Source organism: Lathamus discolor, chromosome 1 (assembly GCF_037157495.1).
Source record: "Lathamus discolor isolate bLatDis1 chromosome 1, bLatDis1.hap1, whole genome shotgun sequence".
Taxonomy (NCBI): Eukaryota; Metazoa; Chordata; class Aves; order Psittaciformes; family Psittacidae; genus Lathamus; species Lathamus discolor.
The window spans coordinates 34,635,770-34,662,215 of NC_088884.1; the positions used below are offsets into that span (position 1 = coordinate 34,635,770).

At 38.9% G+C, this 26,446-nt stretch overlaps 1 protein-coding gene across 1 annotated transcript in view; it reads right to left on the reverse strand.

The window, feature by feature from the left end:
- SEMA3A (semaphorin 3A) overlaps nucleotides 1-26,446 on the reverse strand; it is a 174,029-nt gene that overhangs the window by 90,879 nt on the left and 56,704 nt on the right. The window contains exon 4 of the mRNA XM_065667262.1: nucleotides 14,071-14,190. Coding sequence (XP_065523334.1) covers nucleotides 14,071-14,190 — 120 coding nt within the window. The remainder of the gene's footprint in view (nucleotides 1-14,070; nucleotides 14,191-26,446) is intronic.

A 26,446-nucleotide genomic window follows, 5' to 3' on the forward strand; every position in this document is an offset into this window, starting at 1 on the left:
CAGACGTATCCATAGATTTTCATAAATCAGGTAGCATTTCTTAATTAAAATATATGCAATCATACAAGAGAAAAGTTATATGACAGCTTTTCTGGAACTGTTTGATACACACACTAAATAGAAAAGAGTTGCTTAGTGGAGGACAATGTATATAACTATGATTAGCCATGCAATACTTTAAAATGAAATAATTAAAATGCAAATTAATGCTGCACTGCAAGAATCACTAGTTGTGATTTATATCACTACAGGTGAGAAGACAGTCCAGACTTGCAGATGACTGCAAATGTACACAAATTAAAATAGATTAGATGACATAGCAAGTCATCACCAATTCTAATAGGCATGAATTCTTCGTGATACATTTATTCATTCTGCACAATACCTCTTCTTATCAAAGTTTTCCAGTGGTGACTGGTTTTTCATCCAATGTGTTTCTCACATTCTTTTCTGACTCACTGAGCTACAGAAAAAGCACATTTTTAAAAACAAAGTTTCCTTCTGGGAATAAATAATCGTATGTGAATTGTCTACAGCAAATAATACAGAAGCTGAAGAGAAAGAAAAAAACACGTCTTAGCTTGTCTTTCCTTGAGTTCCCCAGAAAAGTAGAAACTTAGTCACCCTTTTTCAGTGAAATGAGTTACTTAGGAAATCACTAATTTACTCAAAGTCCACAGAGGCATGAATGAGTCAGAGAGGTATTTCATCTGAGTCAGATCACAGTCACTAAATTATTTGTCTTATATAAACGAGGTAGAGGTGAAGGAAAGAACAGGAGGGCACAGCACATTTCCCTCACAGGAATGGTGTTTGAGGGAAGATGCAAAGATTCTGTACAGTGTATGCTCAGAAACTCAAAGAGGACTCAGCACATTTCCAAACAGACTTCGTGAGTACCGTAATAGAAAGCAAGTTGTTACAAACTGTAAACTGGAACTGAGAATGAAGAGAAGAATATTTTTTTTTTCCCCTTAACTGACTCAAAGTAGCTTTATTCTTAGATTTTGAAGACAGAAAGAGTTGACATGATCACTTGGTCCAATTTCCAGCATCTCACAGGCAGTAGGCATATGGGACAAGCACAAATATTTAAAACACTGTCTGTTTCAGTACTATTCTTAATCTCCCAGTCTTTCAGCGGTAGATTAATTAACTCTTAATGGCAAAATATATATGGACTAATATATAAGGAAGATAATAATTTATGCCTATGAGCTGGCTTTCATATCTGTTATTTTTAGGCAATTTGACGCATAGTCCCATGTTCCTTCTGCACACAAAACAGAATCACTGTCTAAGCCATGGCCCATTCCTAAAGCTGGATTTTCTTCCCACTGTCAGGTACTATTGCAGCAGTCAAGCATACACGGCTGTACTGGGTGTCTGTTCATGTAAAAGTATTGTTTAAAGAAGGATGCAGGATTTTCTTTCCTGTAAGAGTTCTAGAATCTTGAAATACCTGATTGTTAATGTATCTGTGTCACCTTATGCCATCAAAACATGTGATGGTAAAAGATGAAAGGTTGCATACTGGTGAAAATAATTTTCTTCATTCTTTGTGAAGATACGTAGCAAAGTTTAAAAGTGACACAATGGTTAAACTGTATCTGCTCATTTTGCAGAGATCCTTTCTCTTGCAGCTATCCTTTACATCTGTGTGGCATATATGGGATTAATTCTTACTCTCTTTCTTACATAGTTTAGTAAATTCTCTCCTTAAGAAGCAAAATACTAATTACTAGAGATACTTAACTGGTTACAAATTTGAGACACTCTTCGTATAACACAGGGCAGAGGAGAAACTCAATTTCAAAACCATGTAAAGGCAAGCAGGCATCTGGAAACTATTATGAAAGGTTTTCCACATAAATATGAGTCTGTACATAAAAATGGGGATGGTCAAGATAGCAGGAGAACAATTATTTCCTGTTCCACCAGGCAAATGCTGGAAATACCTTTGTACTGCTCTTTACTCACAGAAATAGTAGCTTCACCTGCAGTTGTTCTGCTTTTTATCAAACGAGAAGTAAGATTTAATCATTGTGGAGAAACCAGTTTTGTCATGCCAAATGCAGCTGTTGATGAAAGAAAAAGATGCATGAGGAGCTTGGAAGCACAGCAGGGAGGCCTCCCATTGTGGAAAGTGACTTTTTCCTGAATCTGTTTGAAAGACTGCTTTTAAATCCACAAGTGTTCTCATCTTTCCTTTGGGGAAATGCCCCTTTTCTGGGAATTATGGCAACATCAGAAGCAACATCAGGAGAAGATTTTAAGGAGCTCAGTCATGAACCTCTCCATCCTTGCTGAGCAGCCTGCACCATGGCTGTGCTCAGCCTCCCTGAGCCCCTTCCTCAGACTAACTCCAGGCCAGTCACCATGCTGGTGTACAATTAAGCTTGCACAATGTGAACACACAGAAGCTATAAATATTAGGTTGGTCTGAAAGCATGGCAATAGGCAGTGTTTTCAGACATGCATATGACTTCCAAGCCCTACAGCCTTTAAAAATGAGGCCTGTTCCTTTCTTGTGAAAGGAACTTCACAATGCATCAGCTCTCATAAAATTTTAAGACAAAGACCAGTGAAGTCAGTTGATGTCAACAGGCTCTTGGTTAGGGCTTCATGTCTGGTTAGTTTGCTGTTATGCATTTCACAGCCCTGTGGCCTGTATGTGGAGCATCACACACAGCTAAAACCTGCTATGCCGTGACCTTGGTTGTTTAAAGACTATTTGACAAGATGTTTGCACTGAGTACAAACACAATACAGTGACTTCCTTCAGTGGTAGAAATCATGCTTAAAATGTGATTCTTCCTCACGAGGTCAGTCCCTGTCAACTGGAGCCTTGTGATGTGGATCCCACAGTAAATAATGTTGTTTTGATGCTGATCTATCCACTTCTGAGCTTGGTAACTCTCTTCAGTTTTGCTTCCTCCTGTGCCTTTAAATCGAGAAATAATTCTATTTATAAGCGATTTCCTCAATTAAGTCAGTCTATACTATAAGATGGCTTTCCACTGTTTTTATTACATTGGTTTCCCAACAGATGGTGGTTTGTTATTTTATTTTTTTCTCCCCCATGTTGGTTGAGAGATCAAAGGACTCAGCCATACTTGTCTTTTGTTTTGGGAGGTGTGTGGATGAAATTTTGCATATGTTGCATGACTGTGAAGTTAGGTTAGTGTTTTCAATTGTTACTCTAATAAGAGGCAAATGCTGAACTTCTGTGCTACTAGAAACATTATGGGCTCTGGTGGTGAACAAACATACTATTCCCACCCAGAAAATTGGATCAACATCCTAATACGATTGCCATCCCTCTTAAAAGTAAATCTAAGTCTGCAATGAATTAGGAAAACTGTATCATCTCATGGTAAAGTAAAGTAATAATGAGCCAGCAGGAATAATTACATTGTGGAAATAAATAATTCATCAATCATCCTTTAACTGATAGAAATAGTGACCATCCAAATGCAAACAGTGGGTATATTTTCAGCTCCTCTGGTATTCATTACTAAAATTAATTTTCTTAAAGCAGTCATAAAACTATGATTCATTGCTCTAAGATGATAAAAAAATAATATTTTCTGTGATGATACAAATGAACAGTGAGCCTCAGACTTAGTTACATCAGTATACGTCACACAGAAATCCACTTAAAGACAAGCAGTACTAGGAAAAACACCCCACACTTAAAAGAAAATAAATCAACCCAGATCTTCAGTGTCTTTAACTTGAATCACTTGCTATCTGAGCATATTCAAAGCTACCCATGGTTTTAAGACCTGGACTCAGAAACCAAGACACTGCATGTGGTGTAAGTGAAAATGCACTCAATGGTTATGCATGTGCACGTGCGCACACGTGCACGCTCCACTCCGCGAATTTACTTCCATGGAGGTCTCTTTCTATCTCACTCTTCTTTTTTTTTCTTCCCCTCCAGCACCATAAACAAAAGTTTTCCCACAGTTCTGAGCCTCATTTCTTTGAACCTAATGAATATGTCTACCGGCTTTAGTTTCTTATTCATGGAAGTCATTCATCTGTGGCATACGGTATACAGTTCTCCACTGTAATCAACCAACATTTCTCAGCCACAGAAGGAGAAAGCCATGTAACAGTGAGGGAACAATGGTCTTCTCACTCATCTCAGTGGAAGCGTGCTAGCACACAGATTCCTCTCATTAGGTGGCAGGGGGTTCAAACTGGAAACTATCATTCATACTGGAGTCTTTGCACTAAGAAAATCTGAAAAAAAAAGTATCTGTGTTAACAGTTAATTCCTGTGAGTTGTTTTTTTCAACAGTGGAAGAGAATATGCAAGATCTTGCTTCATGCTGTGGCAATGCATGTCTCTAGCGATCAGAACAGATATCCATGGAAACAATGTTCTCTAAGGACCATACCCATGAGTTCTCTCTCATCTCAGGGAAATTTCGCAATAAAACCAAACTAGAGCAACTGGAACATCACCTGTGGAGTGACTGTCATTTACATTTTCTTTAAAATATATCTATAAAGTAATATTAAAGTAAAATAGTTCTGTATTTTATTTATTTACTTATGTATTTATTACCTAAGAATGAACCGGGGATCTACCACAGCAGTTTGGATATATTTATAAAGTCCTAAACAACAAAAGTTAGTTGCTGACTAGCTGAACTGATCAGGCTTGAATAACAACATGGGTTTCATTAGTAGTTTCTGCTGTGCAACAAAAGCCCCATGTGCTTGTAAATTCCACGTCTTTGCTCTGCTTCGCATCATATCTTATACCTCTTCACTGTATGACTTTACCAAAGAACTGTGCTTCCATTTTGCCTAAACCATTGAAGTCTGTAGACTGAGGAAAAAAAGGTGAGGAAAGAAAATAGCCAACCACACAATTTTGTCTCATGATAGTCTACAACTTGATCTCATTTCCTTCATGTAAATGTTCAACTTGCAAATCTCCGAGTGAGCCTCAAACATAATTACTAACTTTCTGTCACTTTAGACATAAATAGATTCCAAATTGCTTAGGTGTAATTATGAAATATGCAAGGGCAGGACTGAATGCATTAAATGACAGCTGAAAACCTACGATGTTCACATTTCCTGTCAATGATTAAAGCATGGCCCCTCTGCTAAATAACTTACCCCCTAAAACTATATTTGTAATGTGTCTGAATTTTAAGATATTGAGCCAGATACTTTGCATGCATATGATTTGGAATCGTCCTATTCTTACAAACATACCTTTAGCGTTGGTAAATGGAAGATCAAATAGATCAGCTACTCAAATACTCAGCTGTCATAAAGGCATGTCCTCCTTAATAGAATATGTCAGGATAATGAACACTAGCTGCAAATTTAAATTATCATAATTTTAACTGTGTGGTTTACATCAAAAGTTTCATATGCATATATTTTGCATTAGGAAATTTATTCTTACAGTGTTAAACTAAGATACTTGGAAAAAAAATCTCTTTCAACATTTTCTCTTCAGTACCTCTCTTTGCTGAGGATGAAATATTCATAGCAGCTGTGTAGACTTTCCCAACAGTGAGGGGTAGGAAAGATGTCAGCCATTGCTACCATGTGTGTTATTCAGTTGAGAGAATTCATCTCATAAATTCAACTATTCCGACAGCTAAATTATCACATAAAGCTTAACAGTCTTACTTTAAAAGATCTACTCTAGAAATAAATTTTGATTGGAATTATATTTTTCTTCAGGATGACAGGACAAAGTTTTGAAAAATCTGAGTTTTCCTGGTTTAACTTCTCTTTTAGCAAACCTAATGTTCAAAATACAGCTAAAGTCAAAAGAGATCTGCAATGTATTCAAAGACAGGCCTTCATAAATGACTGCATTTAACTGTGAACCTGATTAATATTTATTTACAAAGGGGGCTATGGAGTTTTTCAAAAAGCCTTTTAAATGGGAATCAAGTTACCTCTTTATGGTGACCTACTTCTGTAATTTTATCACAAGATAATGCTGCATAGCAAGAGGTAACATTTGGGACATAGCACTCGGTCTGTCAGAAATATTTGCTTCTCCATGACCATGTTTAAAAATGTGTAGAGTTTCCAATGATACACCCTGGTTTCTTTACAGAAATATTTGTCATACCTTACCAGAACAACTGACTTGCTTAGTTTGTCTTCTGACAAAAGACTGCCATGTTCTGTGTCCCTTCCTTGCACTCCTTTTGTAAATATTGTCTTCAGGTCATTGGAAAGTTGCTGTAGCATATCCCTTCTGAACCACTGTCATAGTGAATTATGGCTTGGAGAAAGAATTATATGCTATATATAGCGACACGTACCTGTATATAAAACTATAGACTTCCAAAATGCTAGGAAGGTTATAGCTATGCCATGATATATTCTATTTAACAAGTGGAAGTAAATTATACATGTGTGGAAAGCTTGATTTTAAGCAAAGAGTTTTAACATAAGGTAGCCTAAGGGACTGGAAATCAGTGTCATGTGGAGCAGCAGAAGTGAAGCGTAGAGGAAGATCAGGTTTGAGATTATTTTAGGAACCTGAATGTGCACAAGTCCATGGGACCTGATGAAATCCATCCGCAGGTCCTGAAGGATCTGGCGAACAAAGTTCCTAAGCCACTGGCCATCATATTTGAAAAATCATGGCAGTCAAGTGAAGTTCCCAATGACTGGAAAAAGGGAAATATAACCCCCATTTCCAAAAAGGGGAAAATGGATGACCCAGGGAATTACAGACCAGTCAGTCTCACCTCTGTGCCTGGTAAAATCTTGGAGCAGATTCTCCTGGAAGGCATGCTAAGGCACATGAAAACCAGCAAGGTGCTTGGTGACAGCCAGCATGGCTTCACTAAGGGGAAATCCTGCCTGACCAATTTGGTGGCCTTCTGTGATGGGGTTACAGAACTGATGGATAATGGCAAAGCAGTTGTCATCATCTACCTGGACTTGTGCAAAGTGTTCGACACTGTCCCACACGACATCCTTGTCTCTAAATTGGAGGGTCCACTCAGTGGATAAAGAACTGGCTGGATGGCTGCATGCAAATAGTTGTGGTCAATGGGTCAGTGTCCAGCTGGAGACCGGTAACAAGTGGTGTCCCTCAGGGATCAGTGTTGGCACCAGTCTTGTTCAACATCTTTGTCAGTGACATGGACAGTGGGATCGAGTGCACCCTCAAACAAGTCTGCTGATGACATCAAGCTGTGTGGTTCAGTTGATATGCTAGAGGGAAGGAATGCCATTCAGAGGGACCTTGACATGCTTGTGAGGTGGGCTGATGTCAACCTTATCAAGTTCAACCACGACAAATGCAAGATCCTGCACCTGGGTTGGAACAATCCCAGGCACAGCTACAGGTTGGGCAGAGAAGAGATTCAGAGCAGCCCTGCGGAGAAGGACTTGAGGGTGTTGGTAGATGAGAAAATGAACATGAGCCGACTTCAGTGTGCGCTCGCAGCCCAGAAAGCCAACCGTATCCTGGGCTGCATCAAAAGGAGCGTGACCAGCAGGTCGAAGGAGGTGACCCTGCCCCTCTACTCTGCTCTTGTGAGACCTCACCTGGAGTATTGTGTGCAGTTCTGGTGTCCTCAACATAAAAAGGACATGGAAATGTTGGAACAAGTCCAGAGGAAGGCCACGAGGATGATCAGGGGACTGGAGCACCTCCCGTATGAAGACAGGCTGAGGAAGTTGGGGCTGTTCAGCCTGGAGAAGAGAAGCTGCATGAAGAACTCTTAGCAGCCTTCCAGTATCTGAAGGGAGCCTATAAGAATGCTGGGAAGGGACTCTTCATTAGGGACTGTAGTTTCAGGACAAGGGGTAATGGGTTTAAACAGGGAAGTTCAGGTTAGATATACAGAAGTTCTTTACTGGGAGGGTGGGGAGGCACTGGAACGGGTTGCCCAAAGAGGTGGCAAATTCTTCATCCCTGGCAGTGTTTGAGGCCAGGCTGGACAGAGCCTTGGGTGACATGGTCTAGTGTGAGTAGTCCCTGCCCATGGCAGGGGATTGGAACTAGATGATCTTTAGGTCCTTTCCAAGCCAAACCATTCTGTGATTCTTTGGTCTGAAGACCCAGAAGCCATGGGAGGTGAAGGTCTTGATATGCCAAACTCCTTTATTTTGTGATTTTGGCCACTGACCCTGTGAGATACCTGCAAAAATATGTGCCTAACACTGACTACTCTGTTGCCTGCCATCCTCCACAGACAGGAACATCAGTCCAGCAAAAAGTTCCAATACCTGGGATTTCCCATTGTAGAAGAAATCATTATCCTGATTTCTATGAAACAAGGTGAAGTATATCAGCCTTTAAGCAACTGAGAGGTGATTCCTTTTTTCTCATGCAAAACTCCCCAGGAAATTGAAAGTGCTCTAAAACACACATACACTGTACATAAGCTAGAGACCTGGCTCTTCAGTTTTATTTTCATGTACTGTGGTAACAGGATATCTAGTGGTTTGAAAGGTTAAAGCATCTCTGAACTAACATAGTCTGTTACACTCTGTAAACTACATCTTCTTTTACTGGCATTTCTCTGTGATTATAGTGATGCTTAGAAATAGTATGTCACAAATAATAATTCTATCTGTCGTGGTTTCAACGAAGTCAGCCATAAATCATGCAATCGCTCTCTCACTTTCCTCCCCTTCTTGCCCTCCCCCTACTCCTGGAGGGATGGAGAGGAGAATCAAAAAGAATGCAACTCCCACGGGTTGAGATAAGAACAGTTTAGTAACTAAGGTATAACACAAACCACTACTGCTACCACCAATAATAATAATAATGATAAAGGAAATAACAAGGGAAGAGAATACAACACCTCAACACCAGCCAACCGATAACTCACCCAGCCCCATGCCACTGAGCACCGACTGATACCTAGTCCAACCCTGCAGTCCCCTAGCCCTTCTGGGTAACTCTCAGTTACATCCTGGGCATGACGTGCTGTGCTATGGAATACCTCTTTGGCTAGTTTGGGTCAGGTGTCCTGCCTCTGCTTCCTCCTGGCTTTCCCTCCTCCCTGGCAGAGCATGAGGCTCAGAAAGTCCTTGGTCAGACTTAAACATTTGTGTTATCGGCTCTGTTCCCAGGCTGAAAGTCAAAACACAGCGCTGCACCAGCTACTAAGAAAGAGAAAAATGACTGCTACTGCTCAACCCAGGACACTATCATACAGTTGTTATATCACAAACATGAGAATAATCCTTTGACGGTACCCTTTTCCTTCATGTTTTCTGTATATATTTGGTAGGCATATAAATGTCATATAAAGGTATAATGAAAATATAGAAAATTATCCTGAGGTGATTCTTAAAAAATCATTTGCTTAAATGTTTCACTTAAAAACCACAGGTCAGAATCTTAACTGATGTAAACTGACACAGCTCTGCTGTATCCAATGAAGTTAGGCCAATTTATGCCACATCTGCTACTACTGAAGTCAATCTTTCACCCTGAATTTTATATTAGAGAATGAAATACAACATATTTTCTACCAGCAGTAGCACTGGTCTTTCAAGTAGTGTGGACCTTCAAAGTCATTCTGTTAGGAAAACGCTCGTCTTCCACCACTATATACTTACACATAATATATGCAGACAGACAAAAAAGACAAATGCATACATGTATCAGAACAGGATGTCTATTACTTAGAAAATGCACTTTAGACCTCTTCTAATGTGAAGTACAGAAGAAACAATAATTAAAAAAAAAAGTGGAAAGTATAATTCAGCAAAATTTTATGAGTTGAACCAAAGACTTTTAAAATACACAGAGTCCGGAAAAAGCAAATATGTTACAGGTGGTAGCATTGTATAACTTCATATGCAATAACTTAATGTTTTATGTACATCATAAATCTGAACCAAATTTAGAGCTTCTTTATTGATTAAGAATGAGAAATAACCTGAAAGTAAAGTGATCCCAGATCTTTTAAGTTCATGCAGTTAAAAATGAGGTTTAATCTGTTGAACGATGACAAGAAATTTGGAATTAAGAGACAATAAAAGAAGCTGGATTAGTTCTTCAGACAACATCTACTGATTTACCTCTGTTGAAGAAACCCTAATGTATTCCTGCTGAGGATCTGGCAAACAATTTTGTACAGCTCTTGCTATGACTGCCTGAGCATTTAAAAAAAAAAGGTTCTACAGGGCATTCTCCTTACCTCCACCTGTGTGTAAGGGTTAAGTAAATGGAAAATCCTGTTCTTTCCTAAACAGGACTGTTCCCTGCTGGTTCACACAAACTACCCCAAAGGGAGCCCTGGGGAAAGGGAGCAGGGCTCCTTCCCCCTGCTCAGGCATGCACAGGCAGGTGCATTCTGCATCCTGTTGTGATTTTTCTAGTGGCTTTAATGCACCTCTGTGTCTCCCTGCAGTTGGATTAATTCCTTTCAATCACAGATCTGACTTGTGTAATTTTGCATCCGTTAAGTACAACATTCCTACACATCCAATCTTGTTTCCTCAGAAGTCAGTGGGAGCAGAACATAGCTTTACTAATTACTTTCTTGTTTTGTCTGGTAATTGGTTTCTTGTATTACATTGCGTTATGTGGACAGAATGACACATGTTGCCTAACCCTGGATCCCTGAAGTTGGTGTAGGTGTCTGTGTTAGGTCATCTCACCTAAACACAGGCACATACAACATAGACATTTGCATATGAGCCTGTTTACCCCATTCAGTGAAACTACAAATATAACCAATGGATGATCTTAAGCTTTAAAATAGGCTCTCCTTAGGTATTTTCTGTTTATACACATGCTACGTTCTTTCTTTAATATGTTCATTTCTCCTTACTCATGGCTTACGTGCTGAAAGTCTATTCAAACATTAACTTTATTCTTCTCTCTAAATATTGTGGTTATTCACTTGCACATCTGGAATGGATTTAAGCAAAGATTAGTCTGCTTTACTCCTTAGACTGCGGTGTAATTCACAACATATTAGGTTGTATACATTTGCGCAGATCATTTTTAATCAGATGCACAGCATGCTGTTCATATCCTTTTACCTTTTTATTATTATTTCTGATACTGTACTTCATCAAACTCAATTAGACCTGCCTAGTTTCATCACTAGAAATGGTTTTCTTCAAGCGCAGAATGGGGCTGAGATACACTGCTTCATACCGAAGAAATATTCAACAGATATAACCATTCATATTCCCATTACTTTATGACTATCACACAAAGTAATTTATTTCCTCTCCCCAATCATAAAATTGTACCATATTCCAGTCTCCTGCAGCTTACTTCAATTGCTTCTAATGTCTCCTCTATCGCTTGCCACTCTTCTCTTTAAACTTTGCTTCTCCATCCTCTTCAGTTTGGCACACACTAATTTCCTCTTCTCCATCAGACTCAGGCAGGTGGATTATATTCAGAGCTCAGATAAACAAGCAATCTTATTAGACAGTAGGTACATTCCCCGACTATTCCCCTAATCAGTTCACATTTACCTCTCTAAGTGCTTGAAAAATAAATAAGCAGATGGTGAAGTCAGTTAATTTTCCACAAGTGTTGTGGCAGAAAATGAATCTTCAGGAAATGTTTTAGATGGCAATTTTTTAACTCAAAATCAACGTCTTGCCCTTGCTTATGTTTTATATCTTTTTTAATATGCTAGGGAGGTATAAACTATACATGATACAGAAGCAATGGCCCTTTGACACGTCCAGTGCTGCTGTCTGACATGACAACATAAGCCATCTGGCTCTCACAGATGCAGCATGTAGGGGTTCAGGGGTTAATATTGTACCCCCCTTACTCGAGTTGTCTATAATAGCCACTGTCAATCAAGCACCCTCCTCTTCCCCAGCTCCAGGAAGATATGCACATTTGGAATTCTTGCCTAGGTGGTATGGGAAAGGAAGCAGCAGGCTCTAGCTGAGGCACAGAGACAGGCCAGATTATTTTTCATTGCAAACCTAATAAATTCATTTATTCATCTGATTTTTCACCTTTGTTAGAGACAGAACCCAGGCTGACTGTCAGATTTGTCAAAGCCTGTCCCACTTTCGCTCTGCATGGGCAGACCTGGGCTGAGAAGGCAGTGACCCCCCCTGCAAGGATGTCCAAAGGATACAGAAACTTGTGCCACTGGAAGGGCAGGTGGGGATGATTTCACTCGTGGCTTAAGTATGAAAAGGAAGTCAAAAGCTAACAGTATCCGAGGCAGTTCAGTTAAACATACTCCTGACTTCCCTGGTTTGCAAAACCTTGAAACCAAGGGTCATGAGAATGATTCAGGAAAATGGGGACTTTTACAAACTTACTGCATAGATGACCAAAAAAACAGCAACAATGTAGATTATGTTTACACTTGGGGGCTGCTAAAAAGAAGCTAAACCAAACATCCTTTTTCAGCTTCAGGGCCAAACACATCGACTCAAGACTTTCAAAATCCAGAATGTTAAACCAAGGCTGGATCTGGCCTCTCATCTCTGATCATCCTTTCTATAAATCCTTGATAAAGTGCGTGTTAGTTTTACGGTGCAGTCATAAAACAGCCAAATGTAGAAGTAAATGACCTCATACCAGCTATATCTCTGCAGATAGATTCACTTGGCAAATAGCCAAGAATTGATTGACACACATCTTACGGAACTAGAGTTAATTAATATGTCTACCAATTCCCAAATGGATCTCAGGAAGCAGAGAATCTGTTTAATGCAGTAAGCAATGACATACTGTGTGTGGTCAAGAGACAATCGCTAATTGCCAAGAATGCATTCTGGAGTAAAGCATTAAAGAATATTAAAAAAAAAAACCTTTCTACTTCACAGCTCCTTTATGCCTTCAAAACCTTATGCTTAGAACATTTTAAAGACTCATGTTTCAAATATCAAAAGACATTTTTATAGGCAAAAATGCTTCCCAGACTATGAAGTCAACACTCAAAAGGTCTGTTAATTTTCCTACAAGAAGAAATCTTGATTTTTAAACAACTGAGTACTTAATCATTTAACAATGATGTCTTTATTTTCAGGGAAATCTGCAAACCTGAATTGCAAAACCATAAGGTAGCTTGAAAGAGCTGTTCTGTAAAGATCACAGAAGCTACAAGTAACGCAAGTACGGATTCACCAGTAAAACATATCCATAAATTCGATGTGCTGAGAACACATCAAGAGTTAAGTTCCTAAACTGAAACAGTTCATCAAGCAATACTCAGGTAAGCCAGACTGAAAACAAAGTAAAGTAGTCTAATTTATACTACATACTCAACAGGGAAATAAAATATTGGCTTTTCTGGAAAGAAAAAGTATTGAAAGGGAGCACAGAGACATTTTAGTCAAATCTGCAGCCAGGAAAACTAGGAAAACTGCTTTCTGTGAGTGATACTTTTTGAAGGAGCAAAACGGCTCCTGGTAAACCCAGGACAATCAGGGAAGACTACCCTCGTCTATTTAGTTCTGACAATCACTGGCAAAAGTCAAGTCAAGAGCTACTGCAAGATTTCTGCAACACTAGCAAGAATCAGCAAGCTACAGATTGATATAAAAAAATGGGGGAAAGAGAGAAGAAAAGTGATATATTTTTCACTAAAAAGTAAGGAAAGAAAACCTAGGTCACATATGAAAAACTGTCAGCGTGTTAGGACAAATCTGAGAAGTGGGATTTATGAATGTGTGACACTATTTTAATTCCCAGCTCAGAGAAAGCCTCCACGGTGTCAGACTGTACTGCTGGTAGGAAACTAAAGGGCAGAGCTGGGCCCAGAATAAATACACAGGCTGAACCACTCCTCTTATAGCTGATATCTGTTTTGACTAAAAGAAAATCAACTAGTGGTTTTAATTTCTTGAACCAGGTAGAATGAGCTTACTCATATTTATTTAAGCCCCTGGGGGAAAAGATGCTGTGTAGGGGAGAAAAGTACAGATTCCACTGTGATTTATCAATCAGCACGTCAGCACCTGATTCAGGAGCAGGTCTTATCAGATCTACTCACTGAGCCACAGAAACCAGTAAGAGTGCATTTTGGCAGGAAGAGAACATGGCTAAACACCAATAAAGATTAAAAACAGGAAAAAGAAAAATATTGGTTTAAGATAGTTTACCTCAGGGTGGCTTCCAACTTCAATGTAGGTGCAGACTGGATGAAAAGCCCCTGTCCCGCAAGCATACAAGTGGGTTTGGTTGAAAGCCTTAAGCACCTTGATGAAATTAGCACATTCTCTCTGTAAAGAAAAGGGGGAAAAAAATGTATCCACAGAGTTAGTGATTATGACTAATGAGAGCTCTTCTGTGTTAGGGATATATGGCTGAATGAACAGATTTTAAAAGTGTGATCATTTCATGCTGTTTATAAACTTGTTTATTGCTAAGCATTTAATAAATAGTATGATTTAGGTTCTCATTTAAATGTCTTTGGTTGCCATTTAATAAGGCATCCACCCCTGAAGAAAAGATTACACAAAAAATCTCCTAATTTTTGTTTCAGGCATGCTTTATCTTTGTAATTTATGCTACTGCCATATTTGTAAGACAAACCCCATTTATAGAAACGTGTCAGAATAAAATAATGAAGACAAATGGACCAACTGTATGCTTGTATTCAATTAAGTAACAATTAGAAGAAAGATGTGCCAGATGGAAGGAGCTGTGAAAAACGAATCATTGATACAGCATTTCTAATATGAATGTTGCCTCACCCCTATTGTCTGTGTTTAGGGGCTAATTTTACAAAGATGAATACATATGCTAAACTTTAATGCAATTATTGATAGCCCCTAGAACGTGAGCTTTGCAAGACTTGGATTTAACATTTTCTACCTAAATTATCCATTATGAGTAATTCTAGTTCTCATAAATTAGAAACTTAACAGCAACACTAACAGTCCCTAGTATAAACATTATGTTATCTGTTAAAAAATGTCATTATTAATGTCTAATGTTATTAAAATAGAAATGTCTAACCTGATAGTCAAGATGTCAACCTTTTCCATTCATTTAACATTATTATTTCAACCAGGTATAACAATGAAAGAAATATGTCAGTGCCTGTGAATCAGTCTACTGACGCAATTAGAAATACTGGATTTCAAATAGGAGAAAAATAAGAACATCAAAATAAAATGAAGATTTCCAATTAATTTTGTGTTTTAAGGAAACTTTTCTATGCATATTTGGTGACTTTTTTTGGTACACTGCTCATGTACTTCTTCATGTGGACCAGGACCTATGAAGACACCATCTGGGCCATAGCTTTCACAGAAATCTCATTGACTGGCATCATCCATCTCTGTAATTTGCTTCCTAATTAAACCAGATACTCTCAAACAGAAAATAATGGCTCTGCCAGGAAAATGCAGTTTGAGGCGCACCTTAAGCCATCACAAGGAAAAGCAGCGAACTTACACAGATAGAATACTGAGTCCCTGCCTTACACAAAGGACTGTACTAAAATGGCATTGCTCTTCCAATTTTACTGTTTATTTGCATAACAGATAATGGCAATGTATTAAAAACAGCACCCAGAGATAAGAATATAGAATCTTACTACACCCTTGGCTTACTGCTGATAAGTTAACTTTCCAACTGAGACAGAAGAGAAAACATAGGGATAAGTTAAGGTAATCCAACAGGAAACTGAAAGAAATAGAGATGGATCTTATTAGAGGTCTCTCTTAATTCTTTCTATTCTGACCTTTCTCAATAAAAACACACACAATTTCTGGTGCATTTGTATTCTTCCTCCCACACATGTATAAACCTGAACATACATTTATCATACGTATCCACAGACTACTTTCCACTGTCACAGTGGTAGAGTACTAAGCAAATACCTGGGATAAATCATCAAAATTGCAATGTATGTTTTGATATTTTTCCTAATGCTCTTGTCCCTTGTTCCTTCTAATAAAAGAAATATGGAAAAACCATGAAAGTGTGTTAATAATTCAATGCCTGCAAGAGTAAAAATGGGCAAGTACTACAAATACACGTAACATTAAAAATTAATACAATTGAAACAGATCCTTAAATACTGATATTATGTGTTTCAGATGGAGCATCTGATTTTGACTCTACATAATTTAAAACCGATCAAGGATTTGTGCTTTCTTAAATAATTCAGAATTTTCTCACTTATGAGTTGTATCTAGCCAAATTTAATCACACCACTGTTTTGGTAGGACTGTGCTTTGTTTTTTCTGGTATGATATATCATGATTTCAAAATGTCTTTGTGGTCTACTACTTCACTTTAGTAAAGCTTCCAAAAATTGCCTTGCCTGAGGAATGTGAATGTTCGAAGTCAGTGGACACCTATCTTTGCAAAATGCTTGAGGACAAGGGCTAGACCCACAGCCAATGTGAATCAGAACAGACTGTGCTTGCAGAGGAGCTCTTCTGATTTACACTAACACACCACCTGTGACTCTACATGCACTCACTAAATAATGTTCAGCTGCTTATCTATAATATACAGCAAGAAGGTATTAGCTAGTATTTTAAAGGTGAGATGGAAAACCTGACTTAGTAAAGGGGCAGAATCTTATTCGATATCTATAGATGGAAATTAAGAAAATCATCAGCTTCACTGAATTATTCCATATCAGCTGGGGGGGGGGGGTGGCGTGGGTGGGGTGGGGGGAGGGAGGTTGGATGGGATGAACACTATCATTGCCATATTTGTGTTTCAAGTGTTCAGTATTGATAGTAGTGTGAATGCATCAATATCAGTAAAGTTACTTTGGATTTATAATATATTTCCAAAAGCAGATTTGGCTTATTCATCTCGGCTTTTAAGCTCTCTTTAATTCCTGGTACACCATGGTTTTTACCATAGATGTCTGAGAAATACACAACATAGTTAAACAATGGGGAAGGTAAATACCTACAGCAATAAACCCTTGACTATGACAAATAAATGTATATAACATTTAAAGTTCCTAGTCCAGTTCAGACTGCTCTTATAGCTTCTCTGTGGTTTACAACTGCATAAAGGAACCATTAAGGCCTATTCAGTAAATTCTCATACACCTCCCAAACAGATTAGGTTTCTTTATATATTTTACATGGTTGTAAAAAAATAAATAAAGAGGGGTATTAAACCACAATAAATGACATCAAAGTAAAGCTACAGTTCTGATTTAAGCCCTTGTCAACTCAGGAAGTTCAAAGTGAAGTTTCTGCCTTGCCTGGGAGACGGTGCTATTCTCCCTGGAACGATAGCAACAGGCACATTGATTTCAATGGCAGAGTAACCAGATTCCTTCCCTTGTCTAATTATGCTCAAGTATAGCTGCACAAGGCACAGTGTCGTGTGTGGAAACGTTGTACCTGTGCATCTGATATTCTGAACTTAGCAAGGGGTTGCTTAGTGATGGTGAATATTAGGTTTTACTGGCATATGCAGGCCTGGGGCAAAAAAGCTTCCCATAAATCTCTAATATCCCAATTTTGAATTATTTGAATAGTTTTGAATAATTTGCTTAGAGTAAATCTCAGCACACATGTATGGGGAAGAAGATATCCTGATCAAGGAAAGTGTGTGTTCGATGAATGCAATTTGTGTCTGATACTACATGAGACTTGGGTGACTGACTCCCATGTTCAGTCTCAGTTTCCCCATTCTTGCCCTCACATGAAGGCTCCTACAATGGCATTCAGGATCCACCAGTTGTGAAACCTGGCAGACAGCTCTGCTGGTCCCGACACTGGTGGCTGCCTCAATTTGACTACAAAGTAACTCCCTGACCCCTTTGGCTGGAGGCCTGGAAGGGTTTGGGTGTCTCCAACTGGGCTTGTCCCACTTGGCAGCAGCATCTCCCCTTGCCAGACCCCCAGGCTGGCGCTATATTGTTAGTGCTAAAGTCGGTGCCAGCAGACAAGGCATTTCACTACATGATCTCAGAATGTGAGGTACTGGAAAGGAGACACAGACAACAAAAGAAATGTAGTATCTTGGTAAAATACAGCAGATGGGAGAAAATATCCACCAGAGGAAGAGGAAATAACCCAGAGCCAGACACTGTAAGGAACAAATTGTCAGGGAATTTAAACACTGTGTCTGCATGTGGGTGCATCCCCCCCCCCCCCACTGCCTTTGTACTCATTTACACTATCCCCAGGAAAGGGATGTTGTTTAAAAGGAACATATTCTGGATATATCCATATCCTTTGAATATTGTTCTTTGTCAAATAAAACAGCTGAAGGAAGAAAATTAGACTTTTAAAAATTACTTTCCAAGTGGAAATCTTTTTTTTTCATCTGTGAAAACAGGGTTGTGTGGGAGTTTAAAATACACTTAGCCTAATAATGTGAATGAAAATGAATGCAAGGTTTGCAAAGTTCTTCATCAGCAGGAAATTATTACTTGGATGGGTTACGAAAATAAATCTTAAAGAAGAGGAGCACTGAAATCACCATAGTGAATTACTATAAATTCTTCCACCTAATAATCCTGTTTATTATAATGGATGGCTTACTTAATATTAGAAACTTTTCTTGTCTACATAAACACTGGTTTATGGCCTAAACTTTGAGTTTACATATACATACATACAGCAGAAAGCGTAAGTGATTGCACATGGTACACAATGATTGAAGTAGATATTCATAAAGAAAATTAGGTACATCATGTGGGAGTTACTGCAGTCCTCAGTCCTCAAAACCCCAATTCATTTATCTTGCCTGCCCCTGGAGAGGATTAATCTTCATTTATATTTCAGTAAATGGTATAGGGTTTCCTCAAGAACTTTAGGTTCTGCCTTTGGCTTTGTACAGAAGTACCTCTCTCTTAAAATCCAAGCAGCTGAGACCCTACATCATGCTTGAGACCTTTTAGCGTAGCCTGCAAGGTCTTTCTCTCTCCGTCCTGACAGAGGGAACTCCTTTAGATAGCTACCTTTTTATGTTTATACAGCGTAACTGCTGCATCTGCTTCTGCAAGCTGTCCTGTTATGGCATGATTGCCAACATCCTCCAAAGCATGGCCAAATAAATGGTTCATGCCCTGTTCTGGCTGTGCTCTGTGCGGTCCTGAAGCGCTAACCGCAAGAGTGGGGTGCAATCCAGTTTGAAGGAATATGAACTGCATCCCTCACCAAAGTCCAAGCAGGCACTGCTGGCTTTCCTGGGGTTACGCTGGCAATTGAGGTCACAAGGACATTCAACTGAAGCCATTCAGATTTGTCCGGTTGATACGCTGGAGGGAAGGGATGCCATCCAGAGGGATCTTGACACGCTTGTGAGGTGGGCTGATGCCAACCTTATCAAGTTCAACCACGACAAATGCAAGGTCCTACACCTGCATCGGAGCAATCCCAGGCACAGCTACAGACTGGGCAGAGAAGAGATTCAGAGCGGCCCTGCAGAGAAGGACTTGGGGGTGCTGGTCGATGAGAAAATGAACATGAGCCGACTTCAGTGTGCGCTCGCAGCCCAGAAAGCCAACCGTATCCTGGGCTGCATCAAAAGGAGTGTGACCAGCAGGTCGAAGGAGGTGATCCTGCCCCTCTACTCTGCTCTTGTGAGACCTCACCTGGAGTATTGTGTGCAGTTCTGGTGTCCTCAACATAAAAAGGACATGGAACTGCTGGAACAAGTCCAGAGGAGGGCCACGAGGATGATCAGGGGACTGGAGCACCTCCCGTATGAAGATAGGCTGAGGAAGTTGGGGCTTTTCAGCCTGGAGAAGAGAAGGCTGCGTGGGGACCTAATAGCAGCCTTCCAGTACCTGAAGGGGGCCTATAGGGATGCTGGGGAGGGACTCTTCGTCAGGGACTGTAGTGACAGGACAAGGGGTAATGGGTTAAAACTTAAGCAGGGGAAGTTTAAATTGGATATAAGGAGGAAATTCTTTCCTGTTAGGGTGGTGAGGCACTGGAATGGGTTGCCCAGGGAGGTTGTGAGTGCTCCATCACTGGCGGTGTTCAAGGCCAGGTTGGATGAAGCCTTGTGTCGGATGGTTTAGTGTGAGATGTCCCTGTCCATGGCAGGGGGGTTGGAACTAGATGATCTTGAGGTCCTTTCCAGCCCTAACTATTCTATGGTTCTATGATTCTATGACATTCTACTTTGCGTCCAGGAGTTAAACTGCCATTTAGCCACACGGAGGGAACAGTGCCCCAGAAGTTTACTGAGCATTCCTAAGTGAGAATAAAGTTTTAACTTCAGGTACTTCATAGATGTTTATGCTTCTTTTAAACTTGACTGAAGAGGTTGCAAGGTTCAGTCTCTCAGCTGACAGTTTATTGAAATAAAAGCAGCTAAACCCACTTCCATCTGCAGTAATGCAGCCAAAGCACCAACCCCACTGCAAATTCTGTTGCACTAAACTCCTGCTGGTAGAACAAGTTGAGAAATTAGATTGTCATACACATTCAGAGTGTGAGTTAAGAGGTTCAGTGTGTCTGGAGAGAGATCTTAACTCCAAATTTCAATTCCAAATATTATATGCTGTGTATGAGGGCAAAGGGCATGTCTTGAAGAGAAGATAAAGTGTTGATGAAGTTTTCCAGAAGGTCACCCACTATATGAAGATCAATATGTCTGATTTACTAACCAAACATACACACTTATTTTTAAGGGTTTTCTAATATTTATATATCAAATTGATAGAAGGGCTTATGCAGAGAGAGATTAGCCTGAAAAAATAAATTGGAAAGAAAATGTCTGCAACTAAAAGCATAGGAGCCAAATGCTGAAAGACTGAAAAACAAACACTACAGATATGTGGCACTGATTAGGCTGTGTTATGCAGACTTTTCCCGGACAGTTACAAAAATAAAGTCCATCCATCTGTCAAAACATCTGCTCCGCGTATGAAAATTAAAAGAGAATTTAGGTGGAGTTTATGAGTTTCCAGTAATTATCTCTCCTCCAGAAACCTGGAATTTACAATCTTCAATCTGGATTACTGTTGCAGCAAGGAGTTTTTAATGATATATTTTTAAATGGAAGAGGGTAAGTCCCTATGACCAACTAATATCCAGATTTTTCTCCTGAAATTAAGAAATCAGTTTCTTTTCTTTTTTAACCAACACTTATGACCATCCTGCTTCTCAGCTATCACAGTAAATGCAAATGGCCAGATTATGCAGGGCCATAAGCAGAAGGCTGAATAATCCATTACAGTATCATTAGCTTCAACAGTTTTCTGCTGATTTAATCCAGATAAGGATCAGACCTTGTAATACATTCTTCCTTTATCTCATCCTTCCCACATAGCCAAGTGATTAACATATCACAAAGTTTTGTCTAAACTGGATGGACAAGGGGATTTAAAGCTATAGTCTAACAGCTGGACAAACAAAATAAATACGTGTTTTGTCTTTCAAATCAAAATGGACATTTTCTATATAAAGTCCCATGAATAAGTTTAATTAATATATTTACCTTGTTTTTTTTCTCCTTCTGTCCAATTAACTGAGTTCTCAAATGACAAGGTCAGGTATATCCATGGAGAATAAGTAATCCCCGACATTACTGCTGTCATTCACATTTATCACACTGCTGAAAGATGCTCCAGACTTATCAGGGAGCTTTTAAACTTCTCTCCTTTGCTAGTGGGCTACTGCCAGTTGCAGTCAGTTCAGGCTGTAGTGACAAGGTACCTTTTCAACATGCAGCTGCATTGTTTCAAGGAAAATATTTCTGGAGTGTTAGTGCAATAAATATATGTGTGATTGCCATGTACACAGATGATTGATTCTCAGCTAGATCCAGCAAACACTTTAGCATGTCAGTAAGCATGTGCAAGGAAGTCCTCTTGATGGTGAGCTCTACATGGCATATGGTTTCACAGCTCTTGCTGCCTGTGTACAAGCTTTTGTAAAATGCAGTAACATTATTTAAAGATTATTACCATTTCCCTCTTTGCTATTACAGTAACAGTTAGAAAAATACGTTCAAAGAGCACAGTCTACATAAACAGACCCAGGACAGGCAGGGATCAAAGGAAATTATTCCAGTCCTGTTACAATGCAATGTTATATTATAATTCTAATTTATTGGAGTAAGCTAGTTGGTAATACTGCTGCAAAGCTGTTGTGCCAAGTCCTGCACTGCAGTAACAGGAAAGTCCTCAAGTAGCAGAAGCTTTGCACAGCCTCTACTACTAATGGGTGGGGAAATCATGCCTGGCACCTGTATCCGATGAGATAACCTTCCAGCTGAACCTGTATAGTCAGGTGCATGATTTTAGAGCAGGGGAGGCCAGCTGGCATGAAAATATTTGCAGACTATGATTTATTACTGCGTGCCCCTTGTAGTTTGGATCGCTAACATCATTTCCAAACCTGTTTTGTCATTATTGTACCTTGCAATTACCAGGATCAATGTTTTATAGTCCTACCCTCTGAAAAAGAGCCAGTCTGCAGTGCTGAGTTAAGTTGAGCAGCTGAAGTATTGGGGTCTGTGTTACAGAAAGCAATTTCTATTAACTTAGTTCTCTTACCCTCCCATTAGTCAAAGCCAAGTAAGATGTGTATTGCATCACACAGACACATAAATCAAGTATAAACCTTGAATATGTCTAGGTAAACAAAATACTTAGTCTCTTTTATAAATCTATGTTATTTTGTAAAATGACTTCTAAATATACTTGTGTTCCCAACTCATAGCTTTGAAAAAGCTGATAGAACCCTAGATTCAGTGGCCCTTATACTGTATCATGATCTGGAGACTTTATATTGGATCATGATCTGAAGGACTTGACCCATCTGGAGATGACAGGAATGACACTACTCTTAGGCATGTTAATCACTGCCAACACTGCAAAGGAACCATTGATTAATTCCATATCTAGATTTTCCTCTGCTGTCATGTTGTGCCCTGAGAAATTTCAGACTGAAGGTGCTGATGAGGGTTGATAAGACATTTTTGTTGCCTAGTACAGCTTACTGTATTCCAGTTATCTTTCCAATTAAGTTATGCCTGTTATCTGTCTGTTTTTTTGATATGACAAAAACTCATGAGGGTATTTAAAATACATAATTTACTTAAGTTGCAGGATACGTGCATGAATTTAAGCCAATAAATCATCAAGGCAAGAAAAAAGAAGCCAACTAACAAAGCACATTAAAAAAAAAAAAAAAAAAAGCCACTGGAAAAAAGCAGATATATCCTGATTCCTTCAAGCCACAAAACTGCATGCCATATTAGCAAACAGTTGTATTGTTAGCACACTTGCACAGCAGATGGAAAGCTCCTCCAGTTCTTCCTTTGTGTTACGGGGGGTGAAAAACAAAATGCCTCCCTGGCTGTCTACCTACCTATTTGCAAATCCAGTAGTTACTACTGGTACTTGGTCATTTGGGCCAGACTTTACCACTAAGGCTAAGCATGGAGGTAGCTAAGCCAGATGGGATACTCCCTAGAGTCTGTCCTCAAAACAGTCTTAAGTCAGAAGCCATTAGAAGTCATTAAAAGTCATGCTTTAAAGATGCTTCCCTTGACTGCATAGACTAAACACATCAGGTGTTCAAATCTTTGCCGTTAGCACTAACCATCTGACTTAGCCATCTTAGGAAGTAGAATTTCTCTAGTTCTTTTCTGCATCCAGTATGTTCAAATCACAAGACATATTTCCAGTCCTTAAATCTTCATTCAGCAGATGCAGATGGTAATTGTTCTGGAGCTGTGAACAGCCAACGGGATGCTAAGAAAAGGCTGCAGCACTAAATACCTGATTTAATGACCATGTCATATTTTTGTACATCTGGCTAATGCATAGTTAACAAGACAAAACAAAGTCTTTTATGGATGCAGTCCAGCAAACAAGTGGGTTTTCAGGATTTTGCATCCACAGCATGATCATTGTACATTAAACCTTTCCACAAGTGTTAGCAAGCATCCTCTATTTTGAATTGTTATGGTTTTCAGTGGTATGCACTTCCTACATCACAGAATTTATTTAAGGAACAGAAGAGTATTTCACAAATAACTAAAAACATTGGGAAGCCTTGTGGTCAAGCAGAAGCCAGTTCTTTTCTGACCATAACTTTAAAATAAAGTTGAATTTGCTCTGTAGAGTAAACCTGTTCCATATTTTGAGCATGGCTTTATTAGCAAAGGAATGAACAATACTATTCAGTTTCAGCTCAAGCAGTCTCACTAAGCCCAGCAGCAATTAAAGTTGCAACCACAGTCTAGATCTACAAAGTTTCTCTCATTTATCTCTTCTATCTGGGTGGGGTAATCACCTGTCTCCTGGAGAAATCAGATTACACCCCGCCTTTCCGAATAGGATCAACACCTGCTAATTGGGTGGAGTATTTCAGACAAACAGGTTGTCAAGCCTGTTATAGGCACATAAAGCACTTATAATTTGTATCAGCTAGCTTGCCTTTATTCAGCATATTATAGGCATATCCTGTAATGACTTCCACTCACAGCCACCTAGGATAAACATACTCAGAACTTCTCTGTCAAAAGTGAATGTAAAATCATGAAGTGTTGAACCAAAAGATAGTTGCATCTAGAAGGGACAGTTTCTTAGCAGTATGTGTACCTGTAAATGAACACACTCTGTAAGCTAGACTATGAAGTTACATATACCTTACTGTGGAAACTCAGAAATTTGTGTGTGGATATTAAACTATTTTGACACCAGAGAGAGATGCTGAACAGCGAAACCTTAAGTGACAGAAGCTTAAAATTTCCACTCAGTAAAAATTTGGCACCAAAGTGCGATTGTTGAAATGACAGTTTGCTGAGCAGTTTCATTAGGTTGGTATTGGGGGGTTGATTTGGGGTTTTGTTTTGTTTTGTTGGGGAGGGGGTTGTTTGTTTTTACATTTATGATACACAGATATATATGTATATAGCAACCTCATGTTCTGGGAGATGTTAATTGGGAAAGAATTACCCAAGGGAAAAAGAGATCTATAGATTATTTGATCCAACACAGATCACATCACTCAGAAAATGAACAAGCAAACAAACAAAAGGCAAGAGAGAAAGATTCAGATTCTCCCTTTATTTACTGTTCTTACTTTTCTTGTTCCACCATCTTCAGAATACTAAACTTTCTCTATACTGAAAGGGTTCTTTTAAAGATTTTCTGTTGACAGGAAGATCTAAAAGACTGAACAAAGGATTAGCTTCAACATAGGAAATAATTGCATATTATTTCCTAGGTTATTTTAAGAACTTTCTCTTTAGTTATCTTACTTATTACAAAAGGAAAAAAGACAATACTTTAGCCTTGTGTACAGCAGGGAGGAATTTAGCAGACTTGGTTTTGGTGAATGTAAGTAACAGAAGTACCGAAAATAGTTAGTTGCTGACTAATTTAATAGTGACATAGTCACCACATCTTGAGTATTGAGGAATGGTGATACGTGATCTTTCAGAACAGACTTAGCCTTAATTTTTAAACTAGCCTTCCTTTTATTAAACAACAGAAAATACCAAAAATTAAACCAAACAAAAAAACAAGCAAACAAAACCCACAACAAAAAAACAAAACAAAACAACAACAACAACAAAAAAAACACCACAAAAAAAAAAAAAAACACAACACAAAACCCCCCCCCAAAAAAAATCCCCAAAAAACCCACTACAAACAGAAAGAATGTGAAGCAGGACTGAAGCCCTGAAAGAAAATTGGGACTAAACATATTGATCATTTTTACTAGTCATCCAGTTAATGTGTTTCTCTGGAAAGGAATGTACAAAGAATAAATTTACTCTGTCCATCTTGGGATGCAATAAATCATAACAGGGAATTACCCAACATCATTTTGAAATAGCAATAGCTGGTAATTCAGCCGTAAATAAAAGTAATTCTCAGACTTTGCCAAGGCCAAAGTAGGGCTCATGAGGAACTTCTATTGATAGAAAATTAAACCCATAATTTTGGGAACTATTTTTCCTTCATTTCTCCTTTACTTCCCCTTTGTTAAGTCTGTGACTTTGTATTTCAAAGAAAACTTTTCTGCAAGATTGCATTAAATCTGCTGAATATTAAGTTCCCTTCAGAAGCAAATTTCTATAGTCACACCTATAAGCGGAAAAATAAGCCCAAAATTAGAAAATTAGCTTTCTCCTTGATCTGTATCAATTTTTTCTCCATACTGAAAGACTTAAATGACTTCCCATGATACATAGCTGGGTAAAATATGAAAATCTGAACAACAGCCAACTTAATTCTTCCTCTGCATAAATACACAAGTTATTACCTTAGAGTAACTGATTTGCCTTGGTCAGTTCACAAAAAGAAATACATGCAAATGCCTAAATGAACACAAGCTGTAGGATCAACATCTGAACTAAGAGCCATAAATGGGGCTTTATGCTGGTGCATGTGTTTTGAGGGTCCATCCAAGAAATGGAGCTGGCACAATCAGAATTTCCCAGAGGGGGATATTCTGCTAGAGAGCTCCATAGGACTTTGAAGGACTCCCGTGTAGTACGATTCTTTTTACCAGGCTCAGTTCACCTCTAAGTGAAGGGATTGTAAGTTTGTTTTATCTTTTCCCCCAT